The 16190-nt window shown below is 44.8% G+C and overlaps 1 protein-coding gene across 1 annotated transcript; it reads left to right on the top strand.

Annotated features, from left to right (window-relative positions):
* Positions 1-5756: 5756 nt before the first annotated feature.
* LOC143927093 (uncharacterized) lies at positions 5757-12595 on the top strand. Its single transcript, XM_077451050.1, has 5 exons — positions 5757-5855; positions 6957-7075; positions 8859-9326; positions 10303-10878; positions 12125-12595. Exons 2-5 carry the CDS (start codon positions 6962-6964, stop codon positions 12593-12595), a joined length of 1629 nt encoding a protein of 542 aa, XP_077307176.1. The 5' UTR covers positions 5757-5855; positions 6957-6961.
* Positions 12596-16190: the final 3595 nt, after the last annotated feature.

Here is a 16190-nt window from a genome sequence, read left to right as displayed (position 1 = left end):
CAATGGCCGAGGATTTGGTAAGAGTGGGCGGATCCTGATGGGGGTAAACAGAGACTAGTTCTCCATCGGGTCCGCTCCTCCATGTGGTCACGTGACTATTTTTTTCTTCTCACGTTACACAGACTGAGACTAACGGTCGAGTCTAAAACTACCATGCCTGGCAGAGTGGTGGCGTGCGTTAGCTGTGACGTCACAGTGTAGCTCCCGTCTACTATATATAGTGAGTGCGGCGCCGTGCCGAGTCATTAGAGTCTGGAAGCGTTAGAGAGAGGAGGTGTGTATTTGTTGCTCCGTGTTACACATACAATCATCCATAGAATGTTCCTCACTGATGGCGAATCATTTGCTGACATGACATCAATCTGGAAATAATACATAGAAACCAGTGGCAGCCCGTCTAAAAAAAAAAAAAAAAGGGCCCTTTAAGACATTTTAAAAAAAATATTGCGCCGCCCCCCCCCCCCCCTCAGTCTAAAAGAAAAAAAAAAAAAAACGGGCCCTTTAAAGCGGAGGTCCACCCTAAAATGGACCTCCGCTCATCGGAATCCCCCCCCCCTCCGGCGCCACAATCGGCACCTTTCAGGGGGGAGGGGGGTGCAGTTACCTGGATAATCCAGGTAACTGCACCCACTTCCGGGCTAGCTCTCTGCGGAACGGGGCGTACGTTCCGCAAGCGCCCGCCCCCTTCAGCAAGTGCCCCGCTGCCTGCTGGGAAACACACAGATCCCAGAGGCAGCGGGGACCGTCCGGATTGCACCGCGCGGCTCGCGCATGCGCAGTAGGGAACCGGGAAATGAAGCCGAAAGGCTCCATTTCCTGATTCCCATACCCAAGATGGCGGCGGGACCCGGCAGCCGAGCGAGCGATCGGCTTCGGGTGCCGACATCGCGGGCGCGCTGGACAGGTAAGTGTCACTATTTAAAAGTCAGCAGCTGCAGTATTTGTAGCTGCTGGCTTTTAAAAAAAAAAAAAAAAAACGCGGAGTCCCGGTGGACTCCCGCTTTAAGACATTTAAAAAAAAAACCCTGATATACTACCCAATAATGGTTTTAACCCCCTGATTGCCCCTAGTTAACCCTTTCACCCCCTTTTGCCAGTGTCACTAAGCGATCGTTTTTCTGATCGCTGCATTAGTGTCACTGGTGCCGCTAGGTAGCTAGTTATTTTTTTAGGTTCACCGCCAGGTTTTTATAGCGCTAGGTACCCCCATATACTACCCAATAATGGTTTTAACCCCCTGATTGCCCCTAGTTAACCCTTTTACCAGCGATCACCGTATAAGTGTCACTGGTGACGCTGGATAGCCAGTTAGTTACTTAGGTTCCCTGTCAGGTTTTTATATAGCGCCAGGGATCAGCCAATCGGCGGCTGAGCTGGTGATTACAGGGAGGAGACCGCAGTCAGTTTTCTGTCCTTATCATAAAATTGTTTTATTTTCTCGGGTTATACCGCCCCCTACAGGAGAACCGGACACTGACACACACAGCTGTAGCTCTGCCCCCCATGGATGGGACCTCAGCTGGGAAATGATAAAGGACCCCATATCATACAATCGTATTCACCCCCATTCAATCAGATTGTACAATCATATCTACCCCCCCATACAATCAGATTGTACAATCATATCCATCCCCCATACAAGCAGATTGTACACTCATATCCACACCCCCCATACAATCAGATTGTACAATAATATCCACCACCATACACACCATACAATCAGATTGTACAATCATATCCACCACCATACACACCATACAATCAGATTGTACAATCTATATATGTAATATGAATGTGAGCGATCCGTATGAAATCCGGCCGATTCTTCTACTACATAGTTGATGGCAGATCTATAGGAGATCGTACAATCAGATTGTATTGTGTATAGCAGATCGTACAATCAGAGTGTATTGTGTATAGGAGATCGTACATTCAGATTGTATGGTGTATAGGAGATTGTACAATCATCTATGGAGGTCCAGGACCCCCCTTATTAGACGGATTAGGAGGGAAGATATGATTGGACGATCATCTATAACACCTGGATTGGATGCCCAGTAATAAGATGGAGGGGGAGGGGGAGATATGATCTTTATGGTGGATTTGGTTGTGAATCTCCATACACAGCATCAGATCCATCATGCAATAAGAGGAGACTCTCTTACACTAACTCCTCCCCCTCCCGGCTGAGACACCTCCCCCCCCCCCGCTGAGACACCCCCCCCCCCCCGCACATGAATGGCGGGGGGGGGGGCTGTGTTTAGGGTGGGCGGGGACAGGGAGGGGTGATGTGAATACACTATCGTCTGTGGGCGGTGTTTAGGGGATGGGCGGGCCACAGCGTCCGCCCCCCTCCCCTCACACTGACAGGTCCAATGGCCGAGGATTTGGTAAGAGTGGGCGGATCCTGGTGGGGTAAACAGAGACTAGTTCCCCATCAGGTCCGCACCTCCATGTGGTCACGTGACTGAGACTAACGGTCGAGTCTAAAAATAGCATGCCTGGCAGAGTGGTGGCGTGCGTTAGCTGTGACGTCACAGCGTAGCTCCCGTCTACTATATATAGTGAGTGCGGCGCCGTGCCGAGTCATTATTGACTGGAAGCGTTAGGGAGAGGAGGTGTGTAGTTGTTGCTCCGTGTTACACATACAATCATCCATAGAATGTTCCTCACTGATGGCGAATCATTCACTGACATGACATCAATCTGGAAATAATACATAGAAACCAGTGGCAGCCCATCTAAAAAAAAAAAAAAAACGGGCCCTTTAAGACGTTTTAAAAAAAAGGCGCCGCCCCCCCTCAGTCTAAAAGAAAAACAAAACAAAACGGGCCCTTTAAGACATTTTAAAAAAAACCCTGATATACTACCCAATAATGTTTTTAACCCCCTGATTGCCCCTAGTTAACCCTTTCACCCCCTTTTGCCAGTGTCACTAAGCGATCGTTTTTCTGATCGCTGCATTAGTGTCACTGGTGTCGCTAGGTAGCTAGTTATTCTTTTAGGTTCACCGCCAGGTTTTTATAGTGCTAGGTACCCCCATATACTACCCAATAATGTTTTTAACCCCCTGATTGCCCCTAGTTAACCCTTTTACCAGCTGGTTAGTTATTTAGGTTCCCTGTCAGGTTTTTATATAGCGCCAGGGATCAGCCAATCGGCGGCTGAGCTGGTGATTACAGGGAGGAGACCGCAGTCAGTTTTCTGTCCTTATCATAAAATCGTTTTATTTTCTCGGGTTATACTGCCCCCTACAGGAGAACCGGACACTGACACACACAGCTGTAGCCCTGCCCCCCCATGGATTGGACCTCAGCTGGGAAATTATAAAGGACCCCATATCATACAATCGTATTCACCCCCATTCAATCAGATTGTACAATCATATCTACCCCCCATACAATCAGATTGTACAATCATATCCATCCCCCATACAAGCAGATTGTACAATCATATCCACCCCCCCCCCCATACAATCAGATTGTACAATCATATCCACCACCATACACACCATACAATCAGATTGTACAATCTATATATGTAATATGAATGTGAGCGATCCGTATGAAATCCGGCCGATTCTTCTACTACATAGTTGATGGCAGATCTATAGGAGATCGTACAATCAGATTGTATTGTGTATAGCAGATCGTACAATCAGATTGTATTGTGTATAGGAGATCGTACATTAAGATTGTATGGTGTATAGGAGATTGTACAATCATCTATGGAGGTCCAGGACCCCCCTTATTACACGGATTAGGAGGGAAGATATGATTGGACGATCATCTATAACACCTGGATTGGATGCCCAGTAATAAGATGGAGGGGGAGGGGGAGACATGATCTTTATGGTGGATTTGGTTGTGAATCTCCATACACAGCGTCAGATCCATCATCCAATAAGAGGAGACTCTCTTACAATAACTCCTCCCCCTCCCTGCTGAGACACCTCCCTCCCCCCCCGCACTTGAATGGCGGGGGGGGGGGGCTGTGTTTAGGGTGGGCGGGGACAGGGAGGGGTGATGTGAATACACTATCGTCTGTGGGCGGTGTTTAGGGGATGGGCGGGCCACAGCGCCCGCCCCCCTCCCCTCACACTGACAGGTCCAATGGCCGAGGATTTGGTAAGAGTGGGCGGATCCTGATGGGGTAAACAGAGACTAGTTCCCCTTCAGGTCCGCTCCTCCATGTGGTCACGTGACTGAGACTAACGGTCGAGTCTAAAAATAGCATGCCTGGCAGAGTGGTGGCGTGCGTTAGCTGTGACGTCACAGCGTAGCTCCCGTCTACTATATATAGGGAGTGCGGCGCCGTGCCGAGTCATTATTGTTTGGAAGCGTTAGAGAGAGGAGGTGTGTAGTTGTTGCTCCGTGTTACACATACAATCATCCATAGAATGTTCCTCACTGATGGCGAATCATTCACTGACGTGACATAAATCTAGAAATAATACATAGAAGATAATATAGAGAGAAATCCCCCCCTCAGTCTAAAAAAAAAAAAGTAAAAAAAAAGTAAAAAAAAAAACGGGCCCTTTAAGACATTAAAAAAAAAAATTCATTTAACAATTTAACATAGTGTACTGTGGCGCCGGTCGCAGTGCACTATGAGAAGCGCCACGTTGATGCAATCACAAGATTGCATCCATGGCGCTTCATTTGCAGGTTAAAAACCCGCCTTGCGGCGCACTGTAGAACGCCGACTAGCTTCCGCCCGTACAATCACTGTGATTCTACGGGCGGGAACATTGTCATTCAAAGACAGGCAGGTCACTTCTGGCTTTCGGCTGCTTCACGAAACCCGGAAGTGACGTCGGCAGCTCCGTTCCTCAGCCCGAGCGGAGCTGCAAGCACGGTGAGTGGCATAATTGACTCTGACTGTGAAAAAAATGAAATAATTAAGTAAATAATAATTAATTACCAAATGCACCTGACCTAAGCCTTTACTAGACCACTCTCTGTGTGCTGTACACTTGTGCAGGAATTATATTAGAGAGCAATAAGCAATTTGTAAAAGAAACAAATCATTTCATGCTTCTTGCAGGAGGATCACATCATGCCATGCGGTATTCTTATTCAGCAAGTGCAAAGCAATGGTCTGCTCTGTTGCTTGTTACTCACAGTTATTGTTAATTTGCTGGAAAAGACATTTTATAAACCTTTTTTGTATTTTAGTGTAAATATGAGCTCTGAGGACTTTTTGACCCAGATCTCATATTTAAGAGGCCCTGTCATGCTTTTTTCTATTACAAGGAATGTTTACAGATAACTCACTATGACACTATGGGTGGAAGGAAGTGGAATACAGGGGACAGATTAGGTGGATTACATAAAGGCCGTGGTTTATGAAAAGTGGGAGGGGCCAAAAATGATGGGCGGGGTAATGATGGGCGCCAGACCCATCCAAAAACTTCACCAGCCGCCACTGGAGAAATCTATAGAAATAAATGTCATCTCCACACACACCATTACAGGATGGGATTTCCCAGTCCCTGACCCCAGAATCCCAGTGCTGCCAATCAGTATTATTACACCGATGGGAAATCCCTCACTAATATATTGACTTTTATTATTATTTCCATGTACAGAAAGTAAATGTTTTATTTCCAGCGCCGGGGTTGTGGTGCCAGTTACTGGGCAAAGTCTTTCCATCCATGTCACACATCGTATCTATACTGGTTTATAAGATTTTTTTTTGTTACAATAACTTGAATTAAAACATTAAAACTAACAATTTTTGTTTTTCCCTCTGCATGTGTAGGAATTATTCTAGACGTACTTTGAGCCTTTGAAGAGATTTTTGAAGAGCTTTTTTATTGGATTTTAAATTCATTTGGATATCAAATTTAATTGGTAAGTGTCTTTTTTATAATATATATATATATATATATATATATATATATATATATATATATATATATATAATTTTATAATATATAAAATTGTATTATTGTCTTGTTTTCTTGAAGTTCAGGTAAAAGTTAACTTGGGCTAAAAATACATACATACATACATAAAATAGTTTAACCTTTTCTTACCTGCCCTGGTGTCCAAAATGCAGGGGTGCACTTTGCCAAAAGTGCAGGGTTCAGGGGTGCATTACACACAGAGTGCAGGGTTCAGGGGTGCGTTACACACAGAGTGCAGGGTACAGTGGTGCATTACACACAGAGTGCAGGGTTCAGGGGTGTGTTACATACAGAGTGCAGGGTTCAGGGGTGCATTACACACAGAGTGCAGGGTTCAGGGTTGCATTACACACAGAGTGCAGGGTTCAGGGGTGCGTTACACACAGAGTGCAGGGTTCAGGGTTGCGTTACACACAGAGTACAGGGTTCAGGGTTGCGTTACACACAGAGTGCAGGGTTAAGGGTTGCGTTACACACAGAGTGCAGGGTTAAGGGTTGCGTTACACACAGAGTGCAGGGTTCAGGGTTGCGTTACACACAGAGTGCAGGGTTAAGGGTTGCATTACACACAGAGTGCAGGGTTCATGGGTGCATTACACACAGAGTGCAGAGTTCAGGAGTGTGCTACAGAGTGCAGGGTACAGTGGTGCGTTACACACAGAATGCAGGGTACAATGGTGCATTACACACAGAGTGCAGGGTTCAGGGGTGCGTTATGTACAGAGTGCAGGGTTCAGGAGAAAATGCTTTCAAAAATTGTATTATTATTATTATATTAAAACAAGACAGTTTCAGATGGAAGGGGGATGGGTTAGCACCTCATTTGGGCTACTGACGTCTGTGTCCCCACTGGGAGGATTCTGCTCACTTCCTCTCCTGCTGAGATGACAGGAAGTGAGAAGAAACTATCCCAGTCAGGACATAGAAAAAAACGAAACCCTTTATCCACTCCATCCAAATCTACAAGAAAACATTTTGAGTGGAGTTCCACTTTTAAATTTGTACTTAAACTTACCATATTTTTTTTCTTTCTTTCTTTCTTTAGATAAGATGACAGCAAGAATTCAAAGGGATACCAGAGGGGTGGAGGAAGGTATGAAAGACCCTACCATCCTTCAGACAGTGTTATTGGTTTGCAAGGAGCCGAACTTGACATTAACCTTGGTAAGTATCTTGTAATGTTTTAGTCATTAGTTAGTTCTGGGTGTCCCTGGTGAAGAACATCCCGTGTGTATAAAGCACAGGCTTGTACCAACTACAGCAGAGGGAGGGAGAGGAAACCCCTCTGAATGGAGGACATGTCTCCTCTTTGAGGGACGTCTTTAATGAATGTTCTTTCCTGGAGAATTGGGGATGAGCGGTGATGGCAGAATCAGGTCCTAGTGCTTATTCCAGCCAGTGTTCATTCAGACCTCACATTTTTCAATTTAGTTTTAGTCTTAGACTTTTGATCAAAATGCCGTTTTAGTTGTGTTTTTAGTCATCTGAATTGTTTTAGTTGACTAAACTAGTGGTAATTTAGTCAACGGGGGGGGGGGTGCATTTACCTATTTCCCCAGCACAAACTTTAATGTACTTTATATAGATGAGCCCCTAAGTCACAGGGGGTCCTTGTACAGCTGCAGAGTTGGTACAAATAGTAGGTCTGCCCCTCAATTTCTAGCCCCCCCCCCTCCTGTATTCCTGTATTTGGGATCTTCAGATCCTTACTTTTTTAAATGCTTTCTTATTAGTAATTCTTTGTAAAGATAGTTTAAAAAATCTAATAATATTAGTCACTTGACCCCTTAATGACCAGGCCATTTTTTGCTATACGGCGGGGCGTTACTTGAACTGATAATTGCGCGGTCGTGTGGCGCTGTACCCAAATAAAATGTATGTCCTTTTATTTCCCGCCACAAATAGATTTTTCTTTTGGTGGTATTTGATTACTTCTGCGTTTTTTTTTTAATCATATTTTTTTTACTTTCTGCTACAAAACCTATCCAATAGGAAATATAAAAAAATATATAATTTCTTTATAAATTTAGGCCAATATGTATACTGCTACATATTTTTGGTGAAAAAAAAAATCCCAATAAGCGTATATATTGATTGGTTTGTGCAAAAGTTATTGCGTCTACAAACTATGGGATATTTTTATTTTTGCTAGTAATAGCGGCGATCAGCGACTTATAGCGGCACTGCGATATTGCGGTGGACATTCTGATACTTTTCACACTTTTTGGGGACCAGTGACACCGGTACAGCGATGAGTTAAAAAAAAAAAAAAAAAAAGAAAAAGGCTGTAACTGTACTAATGACACTGGCTGGAAAGGGGTTAACATCAGGGACGACCAATGGGTAAACTGTGTGCCTAGCCAGTGTTGTGCCAAACCGTGTGAGGTGCTTTCACTAGGGGAAGAGATGGAACACAAACTCCATCCCTTCCCTCCATCAGAGCTGTTTTGCCTGATGATTGGCGGGTGGCAGAGGTCATCGGGTACCCCGGCGCCCGCCAAGTGTAATCACAACGCGCGCCCCTACCCAGAAGTGTCGGATCACGTGTATATATATATATATATATATATATATATTAGGCGATCTGGCGCACAGGTGCCGCTCTGTAACAGTAAAGCTGCTATAGGACGGACCTGAAGCGAATAAAGCAGAACACCAACCAAGGCAGTTCCTGAATTTCAGATGGAATGGGGGAAGTGTTAGAACCTCAGTTGGATTTTTATTGCTGTCTGCAATCCTGATGGGAGAATTCCGCTTACTTCTTCTCCTTCTGGGATGATAGGAAGCAAAAGGAAACTTTCCCACTCAGGGCATAGAGCACAATAATCTTTGGAAAAGTTTGAACCCTTCCCCTCCCCCGCTCCATCCAAATCTTAATGAATGATTAGAGTTCCAGTTTAGAATATGTCCATACACTTACCTTTTTTGTTTTGTTCTTTTCTTATAGAATCTGGATAAGATGGGACCAGGAGAGTTGGAGATCCCCATGTGTGATGGAGACAGCTTGAATCTCTTATGGTCATACGAGGATAAAGAGGAAGACAAGATACTGAAAGAAGAAGAAGAAAGAAAGAAAGAAATCATAGCTGACGAAATAATGAAAGCAGAAGTAGCTAAAGAAAGGGAGAAATGGAATGCATACACGTTCAGCTGCATGTCTGTTCCCTCAATATACAAGGAAAAGAACAGGGAAAACACCAGAGAATGCTGCCGGTGCATCCCGTGCTGCGAGGCCTCGAAGTGCTCCCCGTGCTGCCTGAAAATCCCGTGCTGCAAATGCTGCCGGTGCGTGCAATGCTGCCAGTGCTGCCCATGCTGCCAGTGCTGCCATTGCTGTGCTAAGTGTATGTGTTCCCTTCACCCAATTGGAATTCTGCGTTTTGTCTTGGCACCTATATTGAAGATCTTAAAAAAAGTAAGTTTTCTATACAAGTTTTTTTTATTTATTTTTTTAAGGATCTAGTAGGGAGTATAAGCTACCAGGTTTTTTTTCTTGCCATATCACATCTCTTCACACACAAAAAATGTCATTCCCATGCCCTATTCAATATATCTTTTATCATACACTCACACAGCATTTTCTGGCTTTTACATTCTTTTTATTTCATATACACAACATTTTTACATTAACATCATTTTTTTTTTTTTTTTTTCACCATTATCCTTTTATTCTTATTTACATTTATATATATCCCTTACCACCCATTATCTACATTTTGACTTTTTTTTTATTTTATTGCATCCATTTCACATTATTTATTTTTTACTTTTGCCCATTTCTATTATTTTTTTATTACATTTTTCTATCTTTATTTCTATATATATATATATATATATATATATATATATATATATATATATATATATATATATATATATATATATATATATATAATGAAAAAGATGGGACCAATGTTTCAATGCAATTCTTGTTTACTTGAATTTCATTCCAAAATACGTACAAAAAAGTGCAAGCCACTGTACAGTTTCAAGCATCACTGCTCTTCCTCAGGCTTATCTGGCTATCCATGCGTCCGATGCCCCGCATATGGATTTAGGGGACCAGATGCATGGATGGGGGGTGGGGGGGGGCACCCTGCATACGGGCTGCCACTGCCTAAATGTATTAAACTCATGACACTGGCTGAACATTTAGAAAGGGTTCCTATACTGTACACCGAAGTTCCAGCCACCTATCAGGCCGACCTCCTCTATGGAGACCTTTTCCTGATAACAATTAGCATTTTTGGGGAAACACATAAATCATAAATGACATAAAGCCCTAAACTGATAAGTATTGTAGAAGTGACGGGCTGTTTGTGATGCAGCTGAATGGTTATCCTCCTGTGTTCTGTAAATTAATGAATTCTTTATTTTTCTCTTTTCCACAGTACGGTTTCCTATTCGGTTGCTTCATCGGCTGTAGAGATATGCACGAAGACCCCGATGAGGGCGAGGAAGCGGAAGAACAGCCAAATGAGGAGATGGAAGATCAGAGCGAGGAGAAGGAAACTAAGGAAGGAGAGGTGGAAATGGAAGAAGGGAAAGAGGGAAACTGGAAAAAGAGGTTCTTCAGGCCGTGTGCCTTAATGAATATAAATGTAGAGACGCGGTGTCACAAAGATAGGTATGAAGAGGAGGAGAAAGCCTGTGGAGGAGAAGAAAGTAAAGAAGTAGAAAGCGAAGAAGTAGAAAGCGAAGAAGTAGAAAGCGAAGAAGTAGAAACCGAAGAGAACGGAGAACAGGCAGAGAAAAAATATTATGTGGCAATACGAGCCGCCTGGGCTCCCGCAAAGGGCACGGAAAAGACTGAAGAACAAGAGGAAGAGGACGGCGAAGAGGAGGAAGAAATCAGATGTCGATGTTGCTGCTGTCCTCAATGGCGTTGTCCTTCTTTAAACCCAACAACATTTGCGTTTGATCTCGTGGGTTGTCTCCTAAAACCTCTGTGGAAGTGGATGAAAAACGTAAGTACCGTTGAAAATTATACTGCTTAGGTAGTTCCTTAGATAACTAGCAGTCTCTCACAAGTAAGCAGGTTAGGACCAGATGAAGAACAAAGGCTTCTGGGTAGCTGGAGACCATGCTTCCTATGGGGGGGGTCACAAGTACAGTTCTTAAGAAATTGTCCAGTGTTAAATTACAGATCTTTAACCACTTGCCTACTGGGCACTTTCACCCCTTTCCTGCCCAGGCCAATTTTCAGCGATCTCACACATTGAATGACAATTGCGTGGCTGTGCAACGCTGTACCCAAATTGACAATGGCAGAATCTGCTACTATCGCTTATTCTAGGGGATGAATAGTAATTGGGAAATGTTTTATAGCCAATTGCAGACCAGGCTTTTTCTGGCACTTTTTGTTTACAAGTTAAAATCTGTTTTTTTTTTTTTTTGCTAGAAAATTACTTATAACCCAAACATTATACATTTTATATTAGCAGAGACCCTAGGGAATAAAACAGAGATTGTTGCAATTTTTTTATGTCACAAAGTAAATCAAACGGAATATTTTTTTTTTGGAACAAATACATTTTAATGGATAAAAAACAAAACACAATAGTTACCCCCATTTTTTTCTAAAAACTTGAAAGATGATGGTATGCGGAGTAAGTTGATACCCAACATGTCATACTTTACGATTGCGCCTGCTCATGGAATGGCGACAAACTACGGTACTTAAATACCTCCTTAGGCGACACTTTAAATGCCTTTACAGGTTACCTGTTTAGCGTTACAGAGGAGGTTTAGCACTAGAAGTATTGCTCTCACTCTGTTTGTGGTGATACCACATATGTGTGGTTCAAATACCGTTTACAAATGCTCGGGCAACTTACGTTACGTATGCGTTCACTTCTGTGCGTGAACATGGAGGGATGGGGGGGGGCACTTTAATTGTGGCACTTTAATCTGGTCCCTCCGGTCCTCCAAGGCCATAGAGTAATTTATACTTCTAAAAGCACTAAACTCATGACACTGGCTAAACATATAGAAAGGTTTCCTATACCGTACACAGAATTACCCGCCACCTATCACGATGACCTCCTCTGTGGATATATTTTCCTGATAAAAACTAGCATTTTTGAAGCACATAAATCATAAATGACATAATAATAAGTATTGCAGATGTGACAGTCTGTCTGTGAAGTAGCTGAAAGGTGATAGTCCTGTATTACATTGACTAATAAATACTTTTTATCTTCTGTTCCACAGAACCCTTGCACAATAAACTGCACCGCCAGCTTTGGAAATGAAGATGAAGATTCAGATGACAGTGAGGAAATGGAGAGAGAGAGGCGGCTAAGAGAATATAGGGAGAGAGTAGAGAAGAGAAGACAAGAGAAAGAAGAACGGGAGAAGAGGGAGAGAGAAGAGCGGGAGAGAAAAGAGAAGGCTAAAGAAGAGTGGATGAGAAAGTGGGAACAAGAGGAGAGGAAGAGAGAAATAAAGGGAAGAGAAGAGGAGAAAGCACGGGAAGAGAGAGTGAGAGCAAAGAGGGTGAGCGAAGAGATGGCAAAAGTCATCTCGCAAGACAGGGCGAAAATGGAGCGGGCGATAGAAAGACAAAAAAGGGAAACAGAGATAGTAAAAAGGGGAAGGGAAGAGGAGAAAGTCAGGGAGGCGAGAGTGAGAGGGGGGCGTAAGAAAGTGTGGGTAAAGGTTTTGAAAGAGACCGGGAAGTAGACAGTGTGAGAGAGAGGGGGGTAGAGGGTGTGAGAGAGAGAGAGGGTAGAGGGTGTGAGAGAGGGGGTAGAGGGTGTGAGAGAGAGAGGGGGTAGAGGGTGTGAGAGAGAGAGGGGGTAGAGGGTGTGAGAGAGAGAGGGGGTAGAGGGTGTGAGAGAGGGGGTAGAGGGTGTGAGAGAGAGAGGAGGTAGAGGGTGTGAGAGAGAGAGGGGGTAGAGGGTGTGCGTGAACACGGAGGGCGCTGTAATTCTGGCACTTTAATCCCGTCCTCCAAGGCCATAGAGTAATTTATACTTCTAAAAGTACTAAACTCATGACACTGGCTGAACATATAGAGAGGGTTCCTATACTGTACACAGAATTCCTCGCCACCTATCAGGATGATCTCCTCTATGGATACATTTTCCTGATAAAAACTAACATTATTAAGGAAGCACAGTAAGAGATGTGGAATAGTCTCCTTCCAGAGGTGGTTCTGTCCAGCTCAGTAGATTGCTTTAAAAAAGGTTGATCCAGGGAATATCCGATTGCCTCTCGGGGGATCAGGAAGGAATTTTTTCCCCCCGGCTGTAGCAAATTGGATCATGCTATGCTGGGGTTTTTTCGCCTTCCTCTGGATCAACTGTGGGTATACACAATCTTTCACCCACAGATAACTTTCATATTAACCCTTAAAATTAGCACTTTTAATTATTCATGTTCGTGTCCCATAGACTTTAACGGTGTTCACAACAAATTTGTGGGTGGGTGGAGGGCACAAGGGGACACAGTGGGTGGGTGGGTGGGTGGGTGGGGGGGTGGAGGGCACAGGAGTAGATCATGCGGGGGACCGTGGGAGTTACATGGGGCCTCCTGCGGTCTTGTTGGGACCTGGGCCCCCTACACCTGTACTGACTGCCATGCCGCCTGCTATTACAGCCACTTCCTGAATCCCTTGCTGCTGCTGCTAGACGTGTTGCGGAGCCTCTCCTAGGCCCCCAACGGCCCAGGCCGTTCTCCCCTGGGATACAGCACAGTCTAGGGCACACGTTCACGCAGGGTCTTGAAAAATGTTAGATCGCTATCGTATTTTGAGAGATACTAACCTGGAAGTTTATAGTTACAATAAAAGTGTAAAAAACACATAAAAAATAAATAAAAATTGTTGTTTTTTTTTTATATGCAATATGTATTTATTTGTATAGAATAACAAACATAAACAACAAAAGTCAGGGGAAATATTTGTCAAGCATTGACCACAATGAGCAAATAAACATGTTCGATTCATAAGGTACAACTTAATAAACATGGAATCAAGGTACTTTCTTCTAGGTAGATCAACAATTCCACTGGGGGGGAAACTCGCCCACCCAGTTTTCACTCCTATCTGCTACAATTTCCGGGGGTTAAAGGTCAAAAGTCTCAGGGAGGTCCTGCCTCCTCGCGCCTCATATGGGGGAGGGGGGGCACGTTAGCCTCCATCAAACCCTCCTCTGGCCAAAATCAGCCCTACGGGCCCGGGGAGGTAAAGGACTCCTTTATGAATCCCTTCCCCCCAACTAGAAGGGGAAGAAACCACTTCCGTTTATAAATAACCGGCCCACAACTAGAGCCTAACCCCGCAGCCTGTATGCTACCTAGGCTGAGTAAACATGCGGAGATCTAGAGTTTAAAACAAAAAAAACAGAACGGGGAACAGCGGACTAAGAAAAGTCAGAAGAAGAGACAAAAGGAAAGGATAGAGGAAAACAAGACCACCTCCACCAGACGTGCACGCCTATCACTACGTGGCGCTTCCGCTTATTGGCTTACTATAGCGTTCAGCTCTGTTTGAGGACTCATGTGTCTCTGGTCTCCACCTCCGGGACCCACATCTAGTGATAGACGAACTTCCGATGGGACGTTTCGCGGACCGCGAACGCGGCCGATAGTTCGCGAACCGGAACGTTCACGGCGGGCCCCATTGACTTCAATGGGAGGCAAACTTCGCAAACCTACAGTTCAAATTTGCAGCCACAAAATAATCAATAGCTGTGCAAACATAGTCCCACCACATGGCCAATGACATAACACATTTATGAGGTGAATCTGGGATCGACAACTACAAGCATTCTTTTTTTATATGGGAAATTGTTGTGACAATTCAGGACTGTGGAGTGCATGAAGGCAATGGAGGAGAGGGAAGATCAGGGTAGGCAAAGAAGAGGGTGCAGGAGATGATCACCAGCAGCGTGATATACAGCAATGACACCTGCACCGTGATAGTCATCTGACAGCAGCACCGTGATAGAGAGCACTGACATCAGCAGCGTGACATACAGCAATGACACCTGCACCGTGATAGAGTCATCTGACAACAGCACCATGATAGAGAGCACTGACATCAGCAGCGTGACATAAAGCACTAACACCAGCACCGTGATATACAGCACTGACAGCAGCACCGTGATAGAGAGCACTGACATCAGCAGCGTGACATAAAGCACTAACACCAGCACCGGGAAGTCAAGAGGAAGTCAGCATAGCACAGGGATGGTGGGAGCCCCTCATAATGAGCATAGCACAGGGATGGTGGGAGCACCTCAAAATATGCACAGCAGAGGTACAGCCCCAGGAGGAAGTCAGCACAGCACAGGGATGGTGGGAGCGCCTCATAATATGCACAGCAGAGGTACAGCCCCAGGAGGATGTCAGCACAGGGATGGTGGGAGCCCCTCAAAATAAGCAGCCCCAGTAGAAATATGACACCGCTCAACCTCTTCAAAGAGGAGGGTACGGGCATATAGTACGGTGTGCTTTTTTTGGACAAGGAAGTGAGCCAAATGAAAGAAAGAAGGTCTCTGTGCTCGATTAAAAAAATTGTTTATAGACATATACATGGTCTACTGGTCACATGTGTTGAATTCCTCCGAGACCCATGCCTCATTCATTTTTATAAATGTGAGGTAGTTAACACTGTCGTGAGCTAGGCGAGTACGCTTATCAGTCACGATCCCCCTGCTGCGCTGAACGTCCTTTCGGACAGGACACTGGACGAGGGGCAAGCCAACAGTCCGATTGCAAATTGGGCAAGCTCTGGCCAGAGGTCAAGCCTGCCCACCCAGTAGTCCAGGGGTTCATCACTCCTCAGAGCGTCCACATCGGCCGTTAACCCGATGTAGTCGGACACCTGACGGTCTAGGCGTTCCCTGATGCTGGATCCGGATGACACCTGTCGATGGGTCGGCTGAAAGAATGACCTCATATCCGAAGTCACCAACACATCTTCAAACCGGCCTCTTCTTGCAGGCGCTGTTGGATTGGTACCCGCAAATCCTTCTCTGGGAGTGGGAATTGCTCCTCTGCCAGCACACGCAAAGGCAGAATGCAGCATTTCTCGAAGCAAGGCCTGGAAGTGCTCCATTCTGCCAGCCCTCTGTGACGGCTGTAACATTTCCGCCATTTTGTGTTTGTACCAGGGGTCTAAGTACGTTGCCACCCAGTACTGGTCCTTGACCCTTATGCTTTTTATACGGGGGTCCCTATTAAAACACTGGAGCATGAAGGCCCCCATTTGCACTAAACTGGAAGCGGTGTGGTGGCCTGGCTCCTGCTCATCATCCAGGATAATGTCGTC

This window comes from Lithobates pipiens, unplaced genomic scaffold (genome assembly GCF_037356315.1).
Source record: "Lithobates pipiens isolate NorthernLeopardFrog02 unplaced genomic scaffold, aLitPip1_a1.2 Scaffold_23, whole genome shotgun sequence".
Classification (NCBI taxonomy): domain Eukaryota; kingdom Metazoa; phylum Chordata; class Amphibia; order Anura; family Ranidae; genus Lithobates; species Lithobates pipiens.
Note: the sequence above shows the minus strand (reverse complement) of the source record. Positions and strands in the feature narration are given on the sequence as shown.